The 25167-nt window shown below is 37.9% G+C and overlaps 1 protein-coding gene across 3 annotated transcripts in view; it reads right to left on the bottom strand.

The window, feature by feature from the left end:
* COL5A2 (collagen type V alpha 2 chain) overlaps positions 1-25167 on the bottom strand; it is a 171160-nt gene that overhangs the window by 19611 nt on the left and 126382 nt on the right. For all 3 annotated transcript variants that reach the window (XM_010406502.4, XM_010406500.4, XM_010406501.4), the window contains 26 exons: positions 21887-21997; positions 20138-20215; positions 18088-18132; positions 17525-17578; positions 16864-16917; positions 15344-15397; positions 14503-14556; positions 13724-13777; positions 12632-12676; positions 11631-11684; positions 10709-10753; positions 8363-8416; positions 6533-6631; positions 6034-6078; positions 5832-5930; positions 5360-5413; positions 4741-4848; positions 4194-4247; positions 3380-3478; positions 2679-2732; positions 2078-2176; positions 1932-1985; positions 1780-1833; positions 1230-1283; positions 598-651; positions 220-264 (listed from right to left, as the gene is read on the bottom strand). In XM_010406502.4, the coding sequence (XP_010404804.1) occupies positions 220-264; positions 598-651; positions 1230-1283; positions 1780-1833; positions 1932-1985; positions 2078-2176; positions 2679-2732; positions 3380-3478; positions 4194-4247; positions 4741-4848; positions 5360-5413; positions 5832-5930; positions 6034-6078; positions 6533-6631; positions 8363-8416; positions 10709-10753; positions 11631-11684; positions 12632-12676; positions 13724-13777; positions 14503-14556; positions 15344-15397; positions 16864-16917; positions 17525-17578; positions 18088-18132; positions 20138-20215; positions 21887-21997 (1674 nt within the window). The remainder of the gene's footprint in view (positions 1-219; positions 265-597; positions 652-1229; positions 1284-1779; positions 1834-1931; positions 1986-2077; positions 2177-2678; positions 2733-3379; positions 3479-4193; positions 4248-4740; positions 4849-5359; positions 5414-5831; positions 5931-6033; positions 6079-6532; positions 6632-8362; positions 8417-10708; positions 10754-11630; positions 11685-12631; positions 12677-13723; positions 13778-14502; positions 14557-15343; positions 15398-16863; positions 16918-17524; positions 17579-18087; positions 18133-20137; positions 20216-21886; positions 21998-25167) is intronic.

Here is a 25167-nt window from a genome sequence, read left to right as displayed (position 1 = left end):
TACAGCAGCTAGTACTCGACACCATTTCAGGAGCTACAAAATAATTAAAGGTGGTAGATTTTACAGAAACTATCTTAAAACATATCCATATTTACAAACATTTTGTTGGTGGGGAAAAAGGTCAAATACTGACTTTAGCTGTTAAAGTCCATATTACATGTCAACTTCCAAGCTCAGAGAACTGTTATGAATATTTAAACTCTGAAAGAAAACACTTACCCTGGGGCCCAATGGACCAACAGCTCCAGGATCTCCAGGCACACCCTACGCAGAACAGAACTCACCATTAGAATAAAATACTTTTTCATAACTTTATAGTTATGGAAATTAGAGACAAATGTTTTTATTTCCAAAGCACTGTGAATGTAAATGGCCAGTTCTAAATACTATCTGTTAATGGCAAGAGGTGATAATCCATCTCAGTCCAAGAACACAGATTATTGTAATTATTTTATGCCAAAGCAGTTCTTGGACAGCTTGCAGACTACATCAGTGTGTATTTTGAAAAAGAGTGGGAAATTCAATTAGAAAGAGAAGAAAATGTAAAACTACTTTATAAAGTGTATTCTTTTTAATGTTATGTTACACGTATATTACCTGATCACCTGGCTTTCCTCCCTCACCTGGAGGACCTGGTGGCCCAGGCAAGCCCTGTAACAAGTAAATAAAATAGTCACTAACATGATAGAAAGTTATGTAAAACTAGATTTAACTAGGACACCAAGATTATGAATGTAGCAGTACACTCAGTACAAGAGCACACCCTCAGAGGTCCCCAAGGAACAATTATATGAATATTGCACCAAAGTGTTTCCCCCTCTCTAAATATTGAAGTCAAAGTGTTTCCCCTTAACATTTGCAGGACACATCAGCCCTAAAAGTAAAGTTCTCTATAAACAGATAATGATTTCACTAACACTTCATTATCAAGACAATTATTTTGCTCTGTATTTGGAACTTTTTTGGAAAATCTTCAAATCAAAACTTAATAACATCAAAGGTTTTCTTGAGGGATACAGAGCTGGTATTTAAGCCTTTGCCAGTTCGGTTTAGTGCACAGCTGATATGAAAATTATGTATCATTAACTATACTGAACATCCTTGCCTTAGTTCGGAGGTTGTGTTACGTTACACATCACTTGGCTGAATTTCTCCAATTTAAATTGATAAAGACATGGCTGTTTATTTTTTTAATTAAAAGAAAAAAAAAAAAAAATGAATGCACATACCTGAAACCCTGTAGGACCTGGAGGGCCTTGTTCTCCTCTTTCTCCTGCCAGACCCTACACAAAAGGAAGTAGTAAGTAAACAGTAGAGGAATATAGGCAGGCTCCACCATTTTTCTTTTCTCTGAATATGCATATTTTCCATTAGGTATTTGTTTATTGTACATTTTTACTTATCCCAAGACAAGATGGCCTATCTAGAAGATGTAGTAAGATGTGTATTATTTCTTTAAAATCCTTCCCGTAAAGGTTCTCTGGTAACAGAAAAACACTCAGTTCCATTAAAACCAAGAAAGCCCGGAAAACGAACCACGAGGATATTTTACTCCTTGCGCTATTTTTTGTGATGGTTAGTAAAAGGAACTTAACTACTAATATATATATTTTAATACAAAGCTAGCAATTTTTCCAGGACAATTTTTTCTTTAAATGTTCTTGGAATTTTTTGCTTTGAATCAACAACTGGCATGAAGGTTGATAACAATAGAAGCCAAAAGAGTAGTGAGTATATGGAGTGCCAGGCAGGCAGGCAGAGAGGTAGCAGCTGACTTACTGGTGGGCCAACAGGACCAGAAGGGCCAACTTCACCATCTTTACCAGGGGCTCCCTACATTGAAATGACAGGGGAAGAAATCTTGTATGGTGAACACACATAACAGAAAAGCACTATTTTCTGTAATCACTGCAAATAACAGCCACACTCACTCTCTGCCCTGGGACACCTGCATTGCCTGCTTCTCCAGGTTTTCCAGGATCACCCTAAATTGCAGAAATAAAAATCATCAGGTTTGGATATGTTTTTCATCCATTAAAATACAAGAAAATGGTTAAACAGGGATTGCCATACTCACACTACTACCCTTTGGCCCAGGAAGGCCCATGCTGCCTGGCTGACCTCTGATTCCTATGGAACCTGCAGGACCTGGACGTCCATCTTCACCAGGAGCACCCTGCAGAGATACAGGATTTTCCACATTAAATTCTAAATATATTTATTAATATGAACTTATTAACCCCTAGAAAATGCCTGTTCATATAAAGAAAATAACATTAATGTGGCTTAGTGCTTCACTTATCAGTCAAAATGTCTTCAGAGCAGACATAGCAATAGCCATACTGCTGGATTTAACCAAATGCTATGCAATTATTAGAATTGAATCATGTACAAATACAAATACTTTATTGTGTCCTGAAAGTGACAACTAGAAAAATATTTAGTTCAAACATTTAACCATGATGCTGCAGCTGCTAAACAAAAGACACTGCTACACAGACAAAACTAAACAAACATTACTGGTATTAATTTTGAAGTTAGGAAAGTATGTAAGGGAACTATCAAAAGAGAAGATGAGCCTTAATAAATCAAGGAAACTCATCTTAATAAAAGCAATTTTAGTAGGACCTTTGAATTACTATGACATTAACTGAAAAAAACTAATTTTTGTCACTTACCAAGGGGCCAAGTTTTCCTTCAGGGCCTTGAACACCTGGATTCCCTGTCAAACCCTAAAAGCAGGAATAGTATGGTGTTAGGGTTAGTTCTATAATTCTGTAACAATTAAGAAATAGAAATAAATCCCAAAGAAATGCTCAGTTACTACCATAGCACAAACCTCTCTATATCAAAGGTCTTCATCCTTATTTTCACTTTACAGCTTCATCCCTCACTGTCTTTGATCTTCCTTCTTCCCTATTCTCTCTTTTCTTGCTTTTACACCTCTTCAGCTTCTCACAGGCTCATCCTTATTTCTGCCAACATTCCCCAATGATCTATATCATATTTTACTTCTCCCTTTAACCCCTTTTCTGGTATTTTGAATTTTCCTCCAATAATTTTCCTGAAAAAAATCTCCAGGTGATATACACCACTCAACCTTGTACGTTATCAATCACCAACTTAATGAAGATTGGCCTTCAACCCACGTTTTCCGTGGCAACTGTGCTTTACAAACACACTTCCTTCATTTGCTTTAGCTGTTCTCAATCAGGGCTATTTCTCCTTTTTCTGAGACAAAACCTGTGCTTCCCAACATCAGCAGGAAATAAAGACTGGTCTTTTGGCCTTTAGCCCCACTGAAACCAGTCTGCCCTTGTATAACAGCTTCTAAATGAAAGGTACCGCAGTTTATAGTGTACTGCTCTTAGTCCCTTACCCGTGCACCTGGAAGGCCAGGCTCTCCAGGGCGTCCAGGATCTCCCTGACCTCCTTTAGGTCCAGAAGATCCTGCTGGACCACGCTCTCCTTGGGCTCCCTAGAAAGATGCCAGTGAGCTACAAGTTAACAGCTAGAACAGTGACAGCAGGAGAAGGTTAAATAAAACCAGTATCTTCTATTAAGGACCTATTTTTGCAAACAAAGTTACAAATCATTAATATTTTTTTTATTACTGGTTTTCTAATTGTTATCTTTTCTCCCCAAAATGATTACTTAAAAGTTGTCTCTTCCTTAAAGCAAGTTCATAGAAGCATTTTAGAATCCCTGTATTTTTACCATGTTAGGAATTTACAGAAGTACTAGACAAATGCCTATGTGAGTCACTTCCCTGGAAGTGTTAGAGCAGTTAGGAAAGCCAGATAAACCCATCTGTTTTTAAGGGGCAAGTCTAGAAAATCACACCACACACAATGAATAGGCAATTTTTCAGAGCCACCTCCTACAGAACAATACATAAAGCAATATAGGAGTAGAACAGGTCAATCCCTTATCCATGCACATTTCAAAATGAGGGAGCATTAAGCCAGGGACAAGCAAGCAAAGCTGAACATCATGGGAACTGAAAGTGACTTTTCCCAAAAAATTTTTGCCTCTAAACACTCAGCCCCCTTTTGGCATTTGTAAATTGGATCTGCCTATTTGCCCAGAAGCAGACATTTTTAACGGAACTCTTGCTTTTTATATGTCTGGATATATGAAAATTTAACGAACTACACAATAAAAGATGGACGCTTTAATTTAATTTAATTTACCTTTGGTCCAGGCAAGCCATCAGAACCTGGAAAACCACGGTTACCAGGAGCACCCTAGGAAAAGGAGTAGAAATGAGATGATTATCTTATTTTTTACATAACTTATTACAAATAAAAGACCAGATTTATGGTTCGAGGGTTCAGTTCATTTCCTTACAGTTTTCTTACTTCAGTACTTAAACTTGGGGGAGGTTTATGACTTAGAGTGGTAAAAATATCGATGTCTCATTCATGCATGCTGGACAGCTCCTTCTCCATGAACAGCCTCATTGAAAGCAAAGATGAACAGCTGTACAGGTGTAGGAAAAAGTCTGCAGATAAGCTTGTCCTATCTCCACCCTTTCTCCTACCATATTATCCTTTGCACTGGATCTCCACATAAAAGTATCCAGTGTAAAAAAAATAACACACAGTATTAACTACTGCTAGGAAAATAAAGTTTGACTACATCCACAATGAAGCTGTAAGAATATCCATGGGTAGGTCAAAAGGTTTTTCACCTTAGCAGTGCATCTCTTAAAACATATTATTCCTCTAGGTTGCTTACCCTCTCTCCAACAGGACCTGGTGGACCTACTGACCCTGGATCACCTCGAGGACCTCTTTTCCCTTCTTCACCTATGGGGCCAATGGGACCCTGGGGACCTTGTGGGCCCTAGTGAGAATAAAATGTTATTTAAAAAAAAGTTGTTAAGCTCACCATTTCTCAGGCATAATGAAACAGACTGTCTTTTGAACACTATAAACATTTTTCCAAATAAAGGAGAAAAAAATAGTAAAGTTTTGGATCAGTTAAAAAGTAACAGCTTTTCAGCATCTGCTTTTCTCTTTTACAATGTTTATAAGCTAATAAACTGTAACTCTGCAGTTGGGCTGTACACTGCTTCTTATGATCACCCACAATAATTTGTATTTGGTCAAGCTGCAAAGGAGTCAAAATTCAGTGAGGTTCTAATAGAAATTTTCAAAGGAGAAGACAGGGTAAAGAAACTATTACTTCTATATTTTTGTCAGTTATTACATGATCATTTAACTGGTGAGAAAGAAAAGCTAAAGATTGGTTGACAAACCAACTCAGAGTCTGCAGAGCCAGTTTTCTGCCAAAAGTTACATGGTTATAAGCCTCTGTGTTTCCTCTTCATCTTAAAAAGCATATGGAGACTTACAGGTTCACCTTTGGGTCCTGCTTCTCCCTTGAAACCTGGGACACCAGGGTCACCCTGAAAACAAACACACGAATAGCACCCGTAAAGTTAAAATCTGCATAAACCACTTCATCATTTTGTATTATGCCATGAAACAGAGAAGCATTTCCTAGTTTAGTCACTAACTGTAGGCAATATAATAGAGTGCTTATAATGGTTTGTCTTTACCCTTATTAAGCTTGTTTATTATTATGTTATCAAGACAAAAACTTAAAAATACATCTCTTTTCCCAGATTTATAAAGACACATTTCTTTCTCAAAGAAGTAATGGTATTTTGGACACACAGAAGATTCACAGGATCTGAGTGTAAGCATTCTCCCTGGCATGCTACTGCCATATTCCAAGGAAGCCCACTGCTAATCACTGCTTTAGTTCCACAGAGTGACACGTGCCAGACATTACAATTCCCAAAGAGACAAGGACCCCATTACCGGCTGGCCTCGAATCCCAGGGGGTCCAGTACTGCCCTGTGGTCCTGGGGAACCAGGGGGGCCTGATGAACCAGGGGGGCCCCCAGTGCCTGGAGATCCCTACAAATACAAACAGCAAGCACAGTAAGGAAACACAAGCAAAATAAGGAAATAAAAAAAAATAAATCATGCAATTTCTTCAACAGGATATATGATTACTTACAGTAGGGCCCTTTGCACCAGGGGAACCATCTGTCCCTTCAGCACCCTGAAGATACGGTACCAATCATTAAAAATCATTTTAATGACAAGGGCATCAATTACAAAAGCAGAAGATAGTTATTTTATCCACGTTACAAGACTAGAAAATAAAGGCTGCTAAATAAATGCAGCAACATATGCAAATGCTAAAAAGGGCAATAAAGCAGGCAAGTTAGCGTGATTTTTAATATTGAAGATCTTATGTTTAAGCTTAAGTTTTAAAGTACTTTGAGGATTGAGACTGTATCAAGCTGTGTAACTGCCAGTTTTCCAACTTGTAATAAAATAACAAATAGTTATTATCAGTACAATTAGCACAAAACAAAGGAATGAGACCTTTTTTCCTTGGGAAAAAAGGTAATTTGAATAAAACTCATTGTCAGGGTGGGGCAGTAAAAACCCCCCGAAGCAGGTGAACATGCACAAGCTGAGCACTGAGGAACTCAATTCAATGTACTTACAGGAAGACCCTGTGATCCAGCTGGTCCCTGAGGACCTGTTTCACCTCTTTGTCCTTGAGGACCTTCAGGGCCACGAGGTCCTGTTGGGCCTGCTTCACCCTAAGATTCCACATGAGAAAACAACTGGAGATTACTTTGCTCTAAAAAGCAGCACTATAAAGTATCTCAGGAGGAATACTGAGCTATAACAGAAAACCAATTCATGTTTGACATAGTTTATTACCCTGAAAATACGATTTTGCTTACCTAATTTTGCTTCTGTTACTTCTAGGTGAATGCCAACATTAAAAGTATAGATGGGGTTTTTTCTCAATGTATACAAGACAAGGAAACTCTGCAGAAAAGCAGCACTATCCAGGAGTCCAAATCAGATCACGAACAGACCTGTCTTTTTAAAATCCCACTATGTGTAATTACTATCTGTAATTTTACAAGTTTTTTTTTACCTTCATAACAGCAAGACTCAAGACTTAGATGTGATAACACATCTGGAATTGGTTGATTTGGGGTTTATTTTGCACAGTACAGATGAACTCACTGTTACAGCACTCTATTAAATATCAAATCCCTGTAAGATTAGACTGGATGACAAAAAATTCTTCCCAGCATCTTCTTCAAATTTTAATTTTATGAGGAAATATGCCTTTTGGAACTGGTGGCTGTTAATATCACATCTTCATACTTCAAATCCACATCTTCATTGTATAATCTGCTGAGCTTTCATGAGTTCAAAGCAACTATTCCAATTTTACATCATCTGATGATCAAACTTGAAGGTAGCTTCTCCTTTTCAAAAGCTGTAATCGATTCACCATGTGACAGCTTTTTCAAACATTTACTTAGGTAATATCATGCTAAGCCATACTAAAACATTTTATGACATGCACTACAAGAGCTGTCATTTAACTGTATACTCATCTTGTCTAGAGTGTACTTTTTCCAAGAAAGGTTGGAGCAGATGATCTTAGAGGTCCCCTTTCAACCTGCTATTCTATTATAAAGTTGATACTGTTATTAAGACTTGTTTCCAAACAGTTTCATGAACGTTGCCAGCTTCACAACAACACAAAACATCTGCTGAACTTGGCTACCCGACCAATTGAGAGTTTCTTCTTGTATAACATTTTCTTATCAGGCTTTAGGAGTGTAAAGGAACAAAGAGGAGCAGCTGGGTGAAGGAAGCTGTATGAGGTATATTTTCTATCTTGTCTCAAGGCTAAGAAGAAGAAAAAAAACCTGAACACTTTTTTGAAAAGCAAGAGAGGGAAGTGCCATAGAGACAGTGCTGCAGCCAATGAAAGTTTTTCATTTCACAGCCCAATCACTCCAAGCCACAAAATGTAGTAATTGTGATGTGCTCTGTTGTGATGAACTGCAGCACATCTCTGCTGGGGTTCAGGCATTTCCTTTACCAGTCCAGATCAACTCAAAAAGTGTTCTTGGCCAAAACTAGCAGTTTCAGCACTGGAAGGTCCTGCCTCCATATTGTCTTAGACTTGCCCCCACAAACTCACTTCTAAATATGTATCTTGCAATTCTTTGAATATACTGGACAAGATTCCTGAGGCACAGCATGACAGTTATCTTATAATTACCCCTTGACATGAGAAAAAGGGAAAGGAAAGTATCTTAACAGTGGTGAATTGCAATTGCTTCATTTGGCTTTTTTTTTTTTTTCATTTATCTTCTGCCTGAAGGTCTTAAGACTGATTTCACAGCAGCTCCTGGGGATGTGTACACACGTCAGTCTGAGCTTTGTGTAGTCTAGTCCACGTTTTTACTTGTGTGCTGTTAGACATTTTAAAAAGATACTTTCATTTTATTTTTTACCTTTACACCAGGAACACCAGGAAAACCTGGAGAACCAGTTATGCCAAGTGGGCCCTATAAAAGACAGACACATAAAGCTGTAATTCATCAGTTTAGATCACACAGATTATCATCTCATCACCAGGTAAATGTGGGTCTAGGATTACATGTATTTTTTGGTCATAAAACATTTGTTTATAACAAAACCAAAATAACTATAAATATCAGGTTTTTAAGAGATACATATACATTTTATGGAATTGTGGTGCAGTTCTTTAAAAATGTGTTTGCTGATTTCAGCAAAGCTACACCTCTTGATTCAGCTATTAATGCCCAAATTGCAACATACACAATTCACAGTTAACAATTATGGGAATTAAGATTCCTAAATTCACAGCAAATTCATTTGCAAGCTGTAAAACACAGATTTTGTATCAATGTTTCAGGGCTATAGAGGCAGAGATGCTTCCATTTCCATAATGCCTCTTGGGTTGAACAAGACATTCACAGAACTTTCTACTGTATTCCAAAGTCTCTGGATAGCGGCACACAGTGGTTATTAATACTCACTGCAACACTGTTCCCAGATAATTCCTCTTTATCTTTTTCTGATTTTCTTTTTGTAAAATATGATTCATACTGAGAAAAATGTTCTATGTAATAAAGCTCTCCTGACAAACTTAATCAGAACAATCTGATTATTTTGCTTAACAACACTTCTGCTGTGACCTTGCACTGGATTTCTACAGAACTGATGTAACAGCTCACTAAGTATATTTTTGAAAACCTATGTCCCAGTTTATTGGATCACAAATAATGTCTGCCAAATCTCTCTCTTTCTGCAGGAAGAGTTCCAGGATTTTGGTGCACCACTGCACTGACCCAAACAACACATTTTATTAACACTTTCTCCAATGAGAAACATGTGCATTAAGGACGAGTGTCTCCCTTGTGACACTATGTAGGATTTTCCAAAAATATTAGCCAACCACTTATCATGTCCAGTGAAGCTGAGTTCACAATCTATGCCAAAGAAAAATTACAAGCTTCATGTAAAACCTCTTAGCTTGCAACCCAGCTTTTTTGAACTTTTTTTTAAAATCGTTTCTTTGTTTTAAAGTTTCTTATAACAACTTACCTTTCCTTCATGATAAACTAAATAATTGAGTTTTGTAGCTTTTAGGTATTCACACTTATTTTTTGAGCTTCTATTACAGTTAATTGTTTTTTAATGAAGTTTTTAATAAAACAGTATGTTCATTAAGATGAAACAGGTAAATGAATTTTTCTCAGAACTTAGTCTGAGAAAGTCTCTTCAAGAGTATGCACAGAAGGAAATTCTAATTGCAGACAGGTGTGGTTTAGGGTTTTGAGGGGGGGGTTTTGGTGCACTGCTTTTGGGGCGTTTGGTTGTTGGGTTTGTGTTCAGTTTGTTGGTTTTTTCTAAGCTGAACATTGCAAAACGGTAAAGGCTGACTACATCAACAGATAGGAGCTGTCCACCATATCCTACAAATGGTGCTTTTAAAAAAAAAGCAAACATAAATACCACATTTTTAAAGTGGAAGCTGGCGTTGCACAAATAGTACAAAATCATCACTAGTTTTCACATGCAAAAGCAACACAAATTAACTGTATGCATGGGAATAATCCCTGACTCACGTGTATTGCAAAATACACAAGTGTATTTTGCAAATGCAGTGTGAGATTGGACTGTAAGATCAAAACCAACATCTTTTGCTACGCTGACACTCTGAGTGTAAACAGCCACGTCTTCCTCTGCAGCCCTGTTGCCGTGGTGGGAGAACTTGAACAGCCATGCAGGCCAGGCTTTCTCAGCTTGGCAGACATTCAGACACAGGCTTCTGGTTCTTCAGTTCAAAAAGTGACTGTCCCTAATTAAACGGCTCTTTTACACATTTGCTAATGGCACAATTGCAGGGAGCAAGTTGTGCTATCAGTGAGCGCCTTTCTTCTTGCTGACAATGGGTACAGCCTCATTTGCCAACTTTGCATGTGAAGGAAGATAACAGGCAATTGTGAACTGCTTTAGATTGCAGTGCAGGCACTTTCCTCCCTACCATATGGACTCCATAAGAGCAGCAGAGCATCACCTCCCTGGGAAATGCTATGGCCTACTCCTCTGAAAATTAAAACCTTTAGATGAAGTAAACTACAGAGGACAATTTTGCAGAGGACAGCATTAAAACTCAGTAGAACTAGGAATCATTCTCAGATAATTAATTCCAGATGCACTTAACTGATACCACCAACTGCCAATGTTTCTTTTTGGTTTTTTTGGGTAGTGTCGAAAGGCAAGTGGAAATATGAAGTGAAAACGTAGGTGGTTGAGAACCAATCCCTTACCATTGGGCCTGGCTTCCCAGGCATACCATGCTGGCCACGTCCACCCTAGACATGAAAACAGAAAACACAGACTATTTGTAAGACCTCGACCTACTTTTTTAATTATGTGTCGTCAGCATTTGTGATAAAGCCACATATACTAAAGTGATTGAAGAAATGCTGGATTGCAAATTCCTCCAAACACTGTCATGGAAAACGTCTGGAAGAAATTATGCTCCCATTTGAGTTAATGGATTTCTCTATTTTCAGAAAGGACGATATTCTGAGAGTGTCATTGTATAGGGCACATGACACAAGTGGAGCATAGGAAAGTCATAGGGAGAAATGCCAGAAAAACAATACTTGACACTGGACATAAAAGCAGCAGGATGAAAGTTCTAACTCAAATATGATCTCATGTCAAGGATAATCTCTCTTTTTGCTGAAAGTCAAAATTTTTTTAAGAAGATAGCCTTATTATCTGGATTTAAATTTTTAGATTTCATCTAAATTGAAATCTGAATGGAAAGGCTGCATCTAAACATTCATTTTAAACCTTTTTCCAGACAAAATTGCAACATATTATTTCCAGTTAAATAATTTTTTCTGAAAAGAACCTCTCTCAAGAAATTCCACAGAAACACAGAAGACATTTTTATAGCCCAGAAAATTGTGCTGTGAGGGTATTTGGACTCATGGGCAGCTCTGCTATAAGAAATTACCATATAGTAACCATTCTCATTTTAAAACTGTTTTTAACTTCTAAAATTTATAGCAAAGATCTCACCTCACAAAACTGCTAAGACCTAACTTTCTTAAGCTACAGCAGAACTCACCACACAAGTGAGTAGCAAGTCACATTAACAAACACTTTTAGGCTCAGGGATTTAAATTTAAGTAAAACAGGAGAAGAATTACAAGAGAGAAGGAAGATGCTACTTACAGGGGCACCCTGTGGTCCAATTCGTCCTCTTTCTCCTGGCATTCCCCTAGGTCCCTTGAAGAAAGAAAAAAAAGTGCTTCATTTAGGAGGTCTTCATGTCAGAACAATAAAAAGGGTTGGTTTTTTTCACTCCTGCAGGTGTAGCTTATCTTGTCCTATAGCAGAAAAGAAGTAGCAGCTCATCTAAATCCTTACAGCCTCACAAGTGGAAACTTAATAAACTGTAATTTCTCTTTTTGCATTCCAACAGTATTTCCAGTTTTAAACACACTAGAATTAATTCTGTATTTTCTCACCAGTGACAATAATGCAACTTCCTTCACTAAATCTCATTCACAAATTAGATTCCACTTCAGGGGTATTACATTCTACACACAACATAATGCTTCACAGAAAGATGCCCTTATCTGATATCAGAAAGAGGCTTTACTTCCAAAAGCACTGCCAAGAGTCAATTTTTGTCATGTAACACTACTCACACATATTCAGTCGTCCAAAACCACATCTGAATGAAGATTACTCTAAGCAAAAGTTTCTCCATTTCACTTCCAGGTCATGCATACTTATCCTCACCATAACCTCCAAAACCCTCTGTCCATGGTTTTCTTACCTAGTTTACTCCTGATCTAAATTACTCCAGTTCTATCTCAGAGCAACCTAAGCCAGTTTTTCTTATGTTGAAATCACTCTATATGAGGCATCAACTTGTAAAAAAGCAAAAACTATCACCCTACACTTACATGAGTTGGGAAACAAGCACCACACCTGCAGCCAAGTCTCTGTTGAGCCTTCTGACTTATCATTATTACCTATGTCTGTGAATGCAGGGCAGTAACAGCTTACAGTGGACCAAATTCACTGTCAGAGTAATAGAAAATTAAGCCTTCATGAAGAGAAAGTTCAGCTCCATGAGCTCAAATACAGGTACCAAACCCCTGAAATTCCCACTGGCAATAATATTTACAATCACTTCTGCAACACCCAGTGCATGTGACACTCACTAGAGGACCTGTTGGACCCATGGCTCCCGTTGGTCCGGACTCTCCCTAGAAAAGGAAGCAAAATGACACAATTAGAGAAAAAGGTGAAAGGAAAATAGAGTCACATCTCATCCCTGTCGTCCATGCTTACGTTGGACCGTGGGGGCAGATCTGCACAGGTACCTGTGTGCATCACACATGGCAAGGACACTGTTCCCCATGCTGATGGAAATGCAATGTCAATGTGTTCTCAGTGTTTATGCGTTCTCTGCCAAGACTGCTGTTGTTGCTGCCTCCACCGAAAGTGGTAGGCAATCTTGGGAAAGAAATGCTTTCTTACATAAACTCTCCTTAACTACTGATCTCACATTTAAATTCAGATTTTGGAAGATTCACTTCATTTACTATCTTTTTAATCTAAAGGAATAGTTCTGTCCCACATTCAATTATCACCTATGTTAGGCCAAAAATGTTTCAGTATCAGTACTGACGAAAGCGAAAAAGCTTGAAAAAAGTATGCTCTTTTAAGACATCTTTTAACCTATCTTGAAAGGATTGACTCCAGCTGGCTATCCTGTATTACCACTGCTTTGATCTAAAGTTGTAAGAGTGGTGCAGTGCCAGTGGGGATCAAAAATTCTAAGAGAATACACTAATAAAATAGTCAGTTTCATAGAATATATCCCCTCTCTCCTCTCCAATGCCTATTTCTTTTATGCCAATCTCTCATAATTTGAAAGAGGAGAATCAGGTTTTAGTTATGCATTGCTTTATTTGATTATATTAAAAAATGTTCAACTTGGTCACAAAGAGCCAACAGAACCACGAACTGTTCAAGTAGGGAATTGCAAGAAGTGCAAGGGCCCTTTGTTAACAGACTCTGCTGTCTTCAGTATCACATATGTGTCACAAATGGAGCACTCAGCTCAGCCAGTGATCCCTTACAGGCCTAAAGCAGCCCCAGCTGAAGTTGGGACTGGCACTACTGAACTCCCTCCCCATACAAAGGTCAGGGAGGGTGCAAAGCTGTGTTTGAAAGATCTCCTGCCTTTCATGATTTTGGTATGACAGAAAACATGCTTAACCATTTAGTTGTTTGGGCCATGAAAATACCTTTGCTCCAGCTGCTCCAATTTCACCTTTTGGACCGTCAAGTCCTTTCAATCCCTGTAAGTTATAAAAATATGAAGAAATTGTATTTATAGATGTACATACAGAGAACATTCCTACTATTATGGTTAAAGTAACTTGATACTAAAGGATTAAAAATGGATCTGAGGTGGTAAGAGTAAGAAAAGAAAAAAAAGATAAAGAAGAAAAAAACAGATGGAATAAAGTTTTTAAACATTTCCTAAATGGAAACCATTTGTACAAGGTACATTTCCTTGGATTTGGTTTCCTTTTTAAAACAAGAAAGTTTTTTTAAAAAATCCTAAAACAACAAGGAGGAGGCTCTGAGCCATAGGAAACGTATTTATTCCTCCCTGAAGTAAAATTCTGGCCAGAAAAGTTGGTAATTTGTAATCACTCCATGTTGCAAACATATCCACCTCTCAAGTTCCCCACCCTAATACAAGACTTGCCAACAAAGTGAGAGAACTGTCAGGTTTGCGCCTCCTGAAGCTTGGCAGGGCTCATGCAAACTCCTTCCAGATTCCCAGAACATTTGAAAATAGAATGAAGAAAGCACTGGAGCATGTAATACAGAGGTCAGCTTAAAGGGGAATAGTGCTGATTTTCTGCAAGGCCCTCTTTCTCTCAAATGTCAGTAATTCTGCTACAGCTGCCTCGTCTCTAGTGTAGGCAATTCTGCACAGATACAAAGAAAAAACTTCATTCTGAAGCTGCCAGGAAATATCATCTATACACAGAGGGAAAACCTTGTCTCTTACCCGGTGACCCTTGAGACCTGGGAGACCAGGAGCACCAGGAAAGCCTCGAGGGCCCTAGGTAGGAAAAAGAAAAAAACAAATCCAATCCTGATTCTGCAGATAAACCGAGCAATAATGGTGCTAACAGGGACAAGGGCAGCAGCAGTAATACTAATATTGCTAACACTCCTTCACCTTCATCATAGTGAGGCACAACATTTGAACAGGTCACAGATTATACAGCCTTGAAGTTAGTCTCAGCATTATTAACATCTTCACTGACATTAAAAGCTTTATCATTTACATTGCTGTGTGATCAAACTTCAACTTTCAACAGAAGCAATGAAATAAGAGGAGCAGCAGGTCAAGTTTTGAGGGTTAATATGGAGAAACATTAATTAAGCTGAGATCAAAACTCAGAACAATCATTTAAAATAAAACAGAAACTCAGAACTGCACACTGTACCTGTTCTTTCAGAATATGCCAGTCCAGAAACATGATAAGCCACTGCTACTAAAACACATTTAGCAATTAAACCAAAGCTCTCTTTCACTTAGCTTCCTACCAAGTTTCTCTGGAAAGGCTAATGGAAGGGAGATAAGTGCCTTGTGTCAGAATATTGGTCATATGAATTTAGAACAAAGATCTCAGATAACAAGTTATCCTCTCAGCAACAAAGCAAACACCAATCTGGAGCCAAAGAGCAAGCTAAGACAAGGACTGCAGATACTGAATGGCAGAACTTTGCACTCATAATTAAAAGCAAAACAGATGAGTCACATGAGGATGAAGCGATAAGAAACCAGTATCATATGACGACATATGATTATTTTGCTAAAATGTAAATAATCACGCTCTTACTGGAGATCCTGGAAATCCAGGCTCACCGGATTGTCCTGGCCTGCCAGGTTCACCCTAAGGAAGGAGGGGAAAAAAAGGAACATGTTAAAACAGGAAATATGAAAATGGACTTTTTGTATCATTCTTCCATTCAAACAAATGAGGACATTCACATCAGTATTACGCATCCTCTCTTTGCTGTAAACAGTGTCAGTAACATAAACCAACTGCACACATGCCTAGCAAATGTGCATTAGACACATTAACTTATGAAGGGTTTTTAACTGAGGACTGGGAAAGCTGAAGGCTGAGCCTACAATGCATCCCAGCCATGAGGAGATGGTGCTGTCACCTGGTTTCCCTGATGGAAATTAATGAGGCAACCTACTGTCATCTTCCCACAGAGCATCAAATTGCTGTTATTTCCCACAGCAATCTAAAACTACTTGCGTTGTAGCTTTTTACTCTCCTTCCATTCAAAAGTTTTAAAATGTGTATCATTTCATTCTAGGACAGTGACTATTTTCTCTGTAATGCAATAGGAAAAACAATACGGTCAGTCTGAACCAAACAAGTATATTTTGAAGATTAGTCAAAGCCCTTCAGAGTCACAGCCAAACAGTCCTTTACATGCATCAATCAGTTCAAATACACCCAGGACGCTGGGTAGTAGGAAAATGAAAGGCTTCAGAAAAATAATTGCAGGTCAAAGAAAAGGCAAAGTGTTTCATAAATGCAATTAAAGACACCCAAACAATGGAAATGGAAGAAGTTCTTAGAACAGTGTCAAGATTTGACTTCCCTGTGCTGAGAGTTAACTGTTGCCAAGGACTCTTAAAACTTTTTGTACAGTTTAATGGGAAAGTAGCTATTACACAATTAATTTCCATACTAAAATGTCATCTGCAGTTTTCTAATTAATTTCCAAGTTATAAATTACAGTTCAGATGGATTTAATGTGATTTGCAAACAAATAATATACATCGACCAGTAAGGTCGTGCAGTACATATACACTCATGTAACATGTATAAAACATACATTTTACATATATATGTGTGCATACATGGATAGAGAAAAAAAAATCTGTTAAGAATATCAATTATCAATTTTTTAAAGAAATTAAATATTAAAATCTTGTCCAGACACACATGTATGCTGCCACTACAGCTCTTCTACCCCAACATGCGATCCCAAAAGACATGAGATGCCTCCAGCTGACCCCCTGTAACTGTGATTTATTATTATGTTTGATTTCAAGAAAGATATCTCAGTTAAGAACTTACTGAAGCAAGAAATAGCATAGTTGGTGCTTAGACTTTAGGTATGATGATGACATGTAAGGAAAAGAAAGGAGGGGTTGGAAAATGGTTGCCAAGATTCACAGTTGTGACAGTGGATTTAATGAGGAGTACAATTACAAAGCAAAGTAAGCAGACAATAGGAGTTAGAACAGGCACATCTGCTAGTTAGTCACTGTCTCACAGATGCCAATGTTTGTTTTATTAAAAATAAAACAAGATACAAAGAATAACAAACTTACATCTTCACCAGGTTTGCCTGGAGGGCCCTCTGGTCCACGAGAGCCAACTGGCCCCTACAAAATAAATATATTTGTTGAGAAGTCAGTTTAGCCATCACTAAAATATCTATTTGCTCCATTTCAAAGTCTGGTTTTACAAAAAAAAGATGTAGAAAAAGGAAGATTTTACGCCCAAGCACACTTGCTTAATTTTGCGGTGCTCTTTTAACCATCCTGACCCTAAAAAATCTGCATTATGTTATAAGAAATTATAGGATAAATTCTTCAGGAAAAAAAACCAGAACATTAAAAATCACAGTTGCTGTTGCTTCAAATCTCTGGTTCTTGCTTTTACTTTTGAATCATTTTGTTGCCTCAAAAAAAAATAGTCTTATCACCCTTTGTGTAAGCGTACACTATCAGGTATGGTTTTACCAGTGCCTAATCATCCTCAGGCCTGTGCTGGAAAACAATGACTGTTCATAATATAATTCTTGCTATTCACATTCAAAACAATTCAAATTCACAGATCCAGGACAACAAGCTTTGAACACCACAACTCTTCACTGAAGTTACTTAATAGTTTCAGCTGAAGCAACATGACAAAAATTCTGTTCTAAAATAAAAAAGTATAGCATATTTGCAATTCTATTGTAGAAATATTTGCGTTTATTGGTCTTACCATTGGTCCTGGATCCCCAGGTTCACCAGGTGGGCCTGTGGGGCCAGCACCACCCTAAAATTAACCAAAGATTAATACAGTTACAAATTCCAAAAGCAATTATAAGGATATAAATTAAAATCCATGACCAGGAAAATCACAGCCCATGTGAGAGTCTGGATTCTAATTCAGAACCAGTTCACATTTCCATATGAGTGAAAGTTGGATACTAAAACCCCTCAAGCTGTCGATAAATCCTGTGCCATACACAAGTGCCACTGGAAACTTAACACCATGCCAATAACAAAACCAGAACAGTCTCCATTTTTTTGCTGCTCACTCATTAAAAAATGTGTTGGGTTAAAACCCTGTTAAAGATCTAATAAACTGTTCTTTTGGAGCCAATTCTTGTGTATAGAGTCCATGTGGAGCAGAGCCCTTGTTTAAATTCCCCTTTTGGATGAAGGTGCATTCAGCCACAAGTCACTGAGGAGGGACACTGCCCCAGAGACGTACAAACCCCAATCACTACGAGCTTTGCCTTCAGCTCTGGCCAATTAAATCCCCTGAGGTGAAGCACTTACTTGTTTTCCTTGGAGACCCTGAGGACCTCGTGGACCAACTGGACCCTGTTGAACACACAACTTGTTACACACTGGAAAACAACCTTTCTCAAGTAACATTCACACTAGAAAGAGCAAAATGGCCTGATAGTGACCATGAGCATTTCTACAGTAAAACCTCAGAAAGGCTTTTACTCAAAACTGGCATTATGAAATACAAATGCATGTTGAATGAAATCTTCAAAGTCCAAAAGCCACAGGAGCATAATTTCATTAGCAGCTGAAAATATGGACTTGGCTGCTTTCTGCAACCTCACAGTCTCTGGAATCAGAATAACCAAACTGTCTGTCTAGCTCCACAAAAAAAATGTAGTAACAAAATAAGAGTTGGGGGGAATAGTCTTCACTTGAAGGGAATCTCATTACTCAGATGAATCCCATAATGGAATCACTGACAAAATAAATTCATCTTGTTCTTCTCAGTCATGAGCTGAAAAGCAGTAATGAAAGGATGTGTTTAAGTATATCATATGAACCACCAAAAGAGCTTTCCAAATCATTGTGGTTTGTTACACAAAACTCAGATTGTCCCTTAGAAAGTGTCATATGGGACTTTTCGGAAAAATCTCAAATCTAATTGTAACTTGTAACATGAAATAAACATTCTCTTGTTTGAAAGTCATTATCTTGGTTCTAGGAATACAAAAATAGCTGTAACAGACAACCATTCATTTTGACAGAAATTCAAGATTTATGTCTTTTAAAATTCATTAATTTTTAATAATTTTTACAAAGCAAATGTAGAAGAGTTAGCAATGGGCCATTTAAAAAAAAAGCTAATGAACATTAGAAACAAAACAATGTTTCAGCTGTCAGTTACGCAGTTTACAAGAGAAGAAAAAAAGGATGTCACGTAACATGGTGAATCGATCCAAAAACCACAAGTGAGTGCCAGCTGACTTTAGCAGATTTTGTGCAAGGCCATAGATATATTAACATTAAAATTAACCATATTTGAGAATGACAAGAGAGGAGGCAGTACAAGACATGCAATACCTTGAGACAAACTGAGTGAAAGGATTAAGCAAAACAATGTAAGCAACAAAGTAGGACAGACATGTGGAACAAATCATTGTTATGTTCAGAAAGCAAATTCACTGAAGAGAGACATTCAGCGAAAAGTTCTTTGAAGAACTCATTGCAAAGGTTAGTCCTAAGGCAAAATATCAAATTATTTTTAGAACCTTTTGTATGGCATTGGAACTGATTTTGAAGGCTACCAGTGGGGACTTGGGTACGATTCAGGTGGGCAAACTCATGGGCAGTAAAATCACTAAAAGATGGTTTCCTTCAGAATGGATGTTAAAAAATATCAGTAAAGAGGGTAACAGTATTTTCAAGATATCAAACGTGAAGAGAGGTATTATTAAGAAACAACCCCAAGAGTCCCAGAAGAAAAAACTTAGGGTGGTGAAACAGCTTTCACAGACAGTAGAAAATTTCAATGTTACCATTGAAAGTCCCCAGTGCACTCAAAGTAAAGAGCATATCTAATGAGGTGAGGCATATCTAATATAGTGAGGAATGCCAGTGAGAAAACTGGACCCACTGGAGAAACAGGAAGTCTGTCTTCAAATAACAAAGCATAGATTTAAGAGTTGGTTTTGGAAATAAGTTTTTAAATTTCTACAAAAAAAATCTCTGATTTGATGTCACCATGTGAAAAGATGTTACATATTTGTTTATTCTGCTTTGTGTTATACCTGACAATTTTCAGTCACTCTGCAGCAACTCAAAAGGAGCTGTTTTTTTCTCCTGTGCCTTGCTGTTAGTAGCTGCTATATTTCAGAAGGAGAGAAGGATAGAGGTGGGAGGCTAGAGCTGGGAGAAGCAGCTGCCATTTTACAGAAAAACGGGGGTTTTTTCACTTTTTTCCCCAGGTACTGTGCAAAACTCTACTCGAGGTTCTAGAGGTTCTATCCAGGTTCTAGAGGCATAGCAAGCTTTCAGGTTTTTGTCCATGCACTCCACTTCCAGCCTCTCTTACTGTACAGGGCTAATGTGGTCTTACCACTGCACCAGGCATCAGGCCCATCTGACTACCAAGTCCAGATTTCTCATCCAGTCCTGCCATCTGAGCTGAAAAGGGCTGGAAAAATAAGATGGGTGATTTTAGCTGTAAGTCATTGTGATGCTTTATAAGGCAAAAATCCATGTAATCACATCTTCATTATTTACCTTGTTTTTGCAGTACTAACAACTAAATTCTTGTTTTAATCACCAAAACAAAATTATCCTTCCTGTAAATTTGAGGTGTTTAAAGCTTCAAAGACACCATGAATACATGATATGCTTATTATTCTATTTCCACTTTAATATTAAACAAGTAGTAAAATAACCTAAAAAGAAGAAAGCCTCCCATTAAAATAATTACATTTTTTTATGACCTTCAAATCTAAACCAAAACTACCATATTCCTTCCTTTTTTTTTCACTTACCATGCTTCGAGTTCAGAAATATCTTAAGATAAACAGAAATGTAGCCAATTTTATGATTGCAGATTAGAATTTTTAAGTATCTTGCCCTTATCCAGCAAAGCAGAAAGGCACTGCTTTTCCTAGCAATTCACAGAGACCAAAGAGTTAGAGAAGGGAGAAACTACAGTGCCCTCCTTGTTCTGCAAGTACATAGCTGAAATCAACAGTTTTATTTTGCTTCATTCAGAGCCAGATCCTCATTCACAGCAGGCCAGAGTTTACAGGGGCTGAGAAGGAGCAACTGCTCAAACGTGGATTCAAATCTCCCAACATTTACAGTTAGCTCCTCATTAGATTGGTCCCCAAACACATTTTCTAAAGGCCAGAGATTGCCTGATGTCAGAGACAGGAATACAAACAAAAACGTCTTCGATTTCCAGCCACACCTTTCTTCCATATTTTCCGTGGAATTTTAAGTAGGATAATGGCCTAACACCCATTATGGTGCTTCTGTGATTCTAAGAGATTCCTGTCTGCTGAAGATATTTACTTGGTCTGAGTCTGCTGGATTCAGGACTATTTGGAAATGTGGTTAAGTCATGAAATGCTGCCCAAAGTTGCAAGCCATTGGCCTAACACAAATATTGCAGATTTTTGTCACTGTAACTCTATTGTTTCCAGTAACACATCAGGAACAATGAAATGAGAAGTCAAAACAGGTGTCAAAACAGCAATAAATGTGTAACTGAATACACTTAATAAATTCAAATATGTACTTAATTATCAACCATAATTAGTGTCCAATAGAAGAGGGAGGAGGAAAAGAAATCTTGCCGAATACCTTGTCTGTATCTATGGCTGGTTAGCATTGCTTTCACAAACAATTTCTTTCTTAATCTTCTCAGTGTTGGTCTGAATAATTCCAGCAAGAAGTATAATCAACCACATTTTAGTTTCTCTCATTAGCTATTTATAATTCTTCATTTTCTCTTTTCTATATTCCTAATTTGGTGCGCTCATTTCCTCTGTGCTATTTCTCAGATCCCTTGGCTGGTGGAAGTGACAGAACCCTCGTGGTGGTTCTAGATTAGGGTAGTTTGGCTTTTCTAGATGCTAAAAGCTGCTGTGAAAGCTGCATCCTTTCCAAGGTTTCTCACATTCAGCTTGCCCCAGCTTTTGGCAGGATTTGCAGTGCCACTAGCTGCTGCCCCTCGTGACTGGGAGAGAGGAAGCATGGGCACAGGGTTCCACGGTCACGGAACCAAAGGCAAGATACCATTTATATCGTGTGGATCTAGCCCAACACTTGCTTCACTTTCAGCTACAGCAAATGTAAAACTTACCCTGCTTATTCCATCTGGTCCCGGGTGAGTGGGATGCCCTGGAGGACCAGGGTCACCAGGCTGGCCAGGGACACCAGGTTCCCCATCAATCCCTTGAGGACCACGAGGACCCTACAAAGAAAATCAGGAATGTCAACAGTGTGCAAAGGTATTAATTGAAATCATTATAACTGATGAACACCTGCCTCTTTGGATAAATCTGTATTTCTACAGAAAGATCTTCAAACAAACAACATCCCTAAAGATCTGTTCCCACCTTCAGATCAGAAGCACTGACATTAATCATTAATCCAACACATAAGTAAACTGCAGTAATTTCTATCAGAAGCTCTTTTAGAAAACTCAGGCTTCCTATCATTCCATACTAGAGTATCCTATTCCTGAAAAACTATTTGGTTTTGCACACCATAAGGAATAAAGTTAATTTACTTCTAAAATGTGCACAGCTCAGATAAATGTAAAGACACACAGAAGCTTAGGAAACTCCAGAGTAATGCTGGATTTTTACAGCCTACTTGACATCATGAATGGTTTAGCCAGTTCATACCATTGTTGAATTCTCAACACAGTTATAATACCAGAAACGCAGGGTAAGTTATCTGGTGTTGAAGTCACCTCTAGCTAGTATTTACAGAATAGGTTAGGAGCCCATCCTATGGCTCTCATTTTCATCCCCACTTTAAATTCCTAAATTGCACACATCTTTACTCATGTAAGAACTAAAATTAAATATGGAGGCAGGTAATAAAACATTAGTGGAACAAAATGAGTAGTAATGGGGCCAATAAAGACATGCTTCAGTCAGAAATACAGACTTTAAAGTGCTTGTTACTACTCCTTTTTTCATTAGAATAAAATGCTTGACCAAAGCAAAGAGAAGTTTAGACTATGTAATAGCTCTTCTGTTTTAAGAATCCTTAAACAGAAAATTTTAGAAGCCTGGCTCACTGAGTCATCTTTTCAGACACAATTAATAATCAGACTGATTGCTTTTATTTCCATGAGCTGAGGACTGTGTCTGCAACACATTTCAGTGGAATTTGTATCTTAACTGGTATGGTTTGAACTCATATGGTTCACAAAAGGAGCTGTGAAGAGATGGCATTCTGAACAAATGAGAAGGTCTGTGCATGTTGGATGGAAACAGAAGGTTTTAGCACAAAACTTCATTCTTTAATATATCAATTATAAACACAAGTATACACTGCCAAACCTAAAAGTGCTTACTGTCCCAAGGAGGAAAAGAATGGAGACACCTTATTTGTTTGTTCTCAAAACAAAAAGAAAACAAAGCTAAGCATTAGACAAAAAAAACCCCACAAAACCACAGTTGCCTATAAAGAATTTAGCAAGTTTTTGTAGGATTGCTGATTTTTAATACCCAAACAAGACACCTTAACAAAATCTAATAGAGAAAAAGTGCCTTTTTAAATTTATTTTTTAGAAAAGGACCTGCTTTTTAGTCACCAAAACTCAAACTGCTTCAAGAGCAAAAATGCAACCACATACCTGAAAACCAAAAAGTCACCAAAATGCACGTCTGTATTTGTAGGTAGCAAGTAACTAGTGGTATATAACCAGTTTGGTGGGTTTTTAATGAAATATTGATTTTAATTTTATGAATTTTACAGTATTTACATGTTTATATGTATAGAAAAGAGCCCTTTTCTTTCACCAGTTCAAGGTCAGCGAAGTTTAACAAAAAAAAAAAAAAAAAAAAAAAACGAAGAGGAAAAAGGAAAAACATTCTCACAAATGCCACGAGGTGGCACCATTTAAACACACAATTGTCTCATTCTGGCCTATCGCTGCTGCTGGTCAGGAAACAAAGGTTTTGCTTGCAATAAATGCAGCTCATGGTAGAACACTCCTAAATTTCTATCTACTGAAACTGCTACTGCAAGTAAAATCAAGTGTAAATCCACACTGAAAGAAAAAACATATGAATGGTTCTGAGGATGTCCAAGTTTATTTTCTGTCTTCAAAAGATCATTTGTAAACAACTAAAATATCATCATGCTCCAAAACTCCCCCTCCCTAGATGCATTTTGCAAATGCAGCCACACTATTCCCTAGCTGTCTCTCACTGTTACACTAGCAAAAAATCTGATGTAAAAAAATATGCTAATATTCCTGAATTCATTTTATACCCAAGGGTCCTGCTTTTGTAGAAGGCAGAGACCCACGGCAGAGTCCTTCTGCTCACTAGTCAGGAGGAGCCTGACTTTAAAGAACAACAAAAAATAATCTGAAGAAATAAATAGTTTGGAAACGTGCTTAGTGCATTAGTAACAACCCCAGTCAGTAATGTACTTACCCGGATTAATTTTATAAAGGCAGTCTGTACCAGGCTACCTGCTCCATGAGGGGTTTTCATAATATAAACTGCAGGTGTGAGCTAACATTTCTTTTCCACAAGTAAAAATAAAATCCCTGCACTAGCAGTCACTGTGACTCTGAGAGCAGTGCTCTTGGTCTCAGACCTACACTCACATACACACAGCTCACCAGAACCTCTAATGGAACATTTGCAAAGGAGCTGACTGATTCTCAATCCTTTGTTATTCCTTGAAAGCAGAATAATAACCTGTGTCAAAAGGACTCAAATGCATTTACAACCTTTTGGGATTTTAGATGCTTGTAGCCACCACTCTGTAGAGACACAAAAGATGCATGGCAGGCAATCAGAATTTATTTAGTGTCTCATTGACAATACTGCATATTGGGAAAGCACTTCAGACACAGTCTGATTCAGAAAACACAGTCAAGATCCCTCTATGCACCTCAAGATTGCACAATTACTCCCAGAGCTCTATTAAGCATTTTGATACTCATTCTTCAGACAAATCTCTTACGGAGATCTGAAGAGCAGCAGTGGATTGGCAACCAACTCAAAGAGGCTACACACTTACTCCACTGCTTTAAAAACACCATTACCATCCACACACAACAGGCACACACTGGAAACAGGGCAAGGGAGTCTGGTTTAGGCCTATGCCTAACCTCAGTATTGGCTTGCTCTTTCCTGAGGGATAGGAAAATATCCACATTGAAATTACAATGATTCGACTCTAAAATCTGCTTTTAGCAGCTTCTGCTCTTTGACCTAGCTTTTTCAAAAGGAACATGTCATTTTGGGTATTTTCAGCACTCCTTTTTGGCCTTTCTGTGGTTCTCCACATGCAGACACCGAAATTCCCTTATGAAGTCTTTATTTCCAGTGAGCAATCCTGGTTACATTATTCACCAGCATACCAACAAATGTAGTCACATATTAACTC

Source organism: Corvus cornix, chromosome 7, assembly GCF_000738735.6.
Source record: "Corvus cornix cornix isolate S_Up_H32 chromosome 7, ASM73873v5, whole genome shotgun sequence".
Taxonomy (NCBI): domain Eukaryota; kingdom Metazoa; phylum Chordata; class Aves; order Passeriformes; family Corvidae; genus Corvus; species Corvus cornix.
Note: the sequence above shows the minus strand (reverse complement) of the source record. Positions and strands in the feature narration are given on the sequence as shown.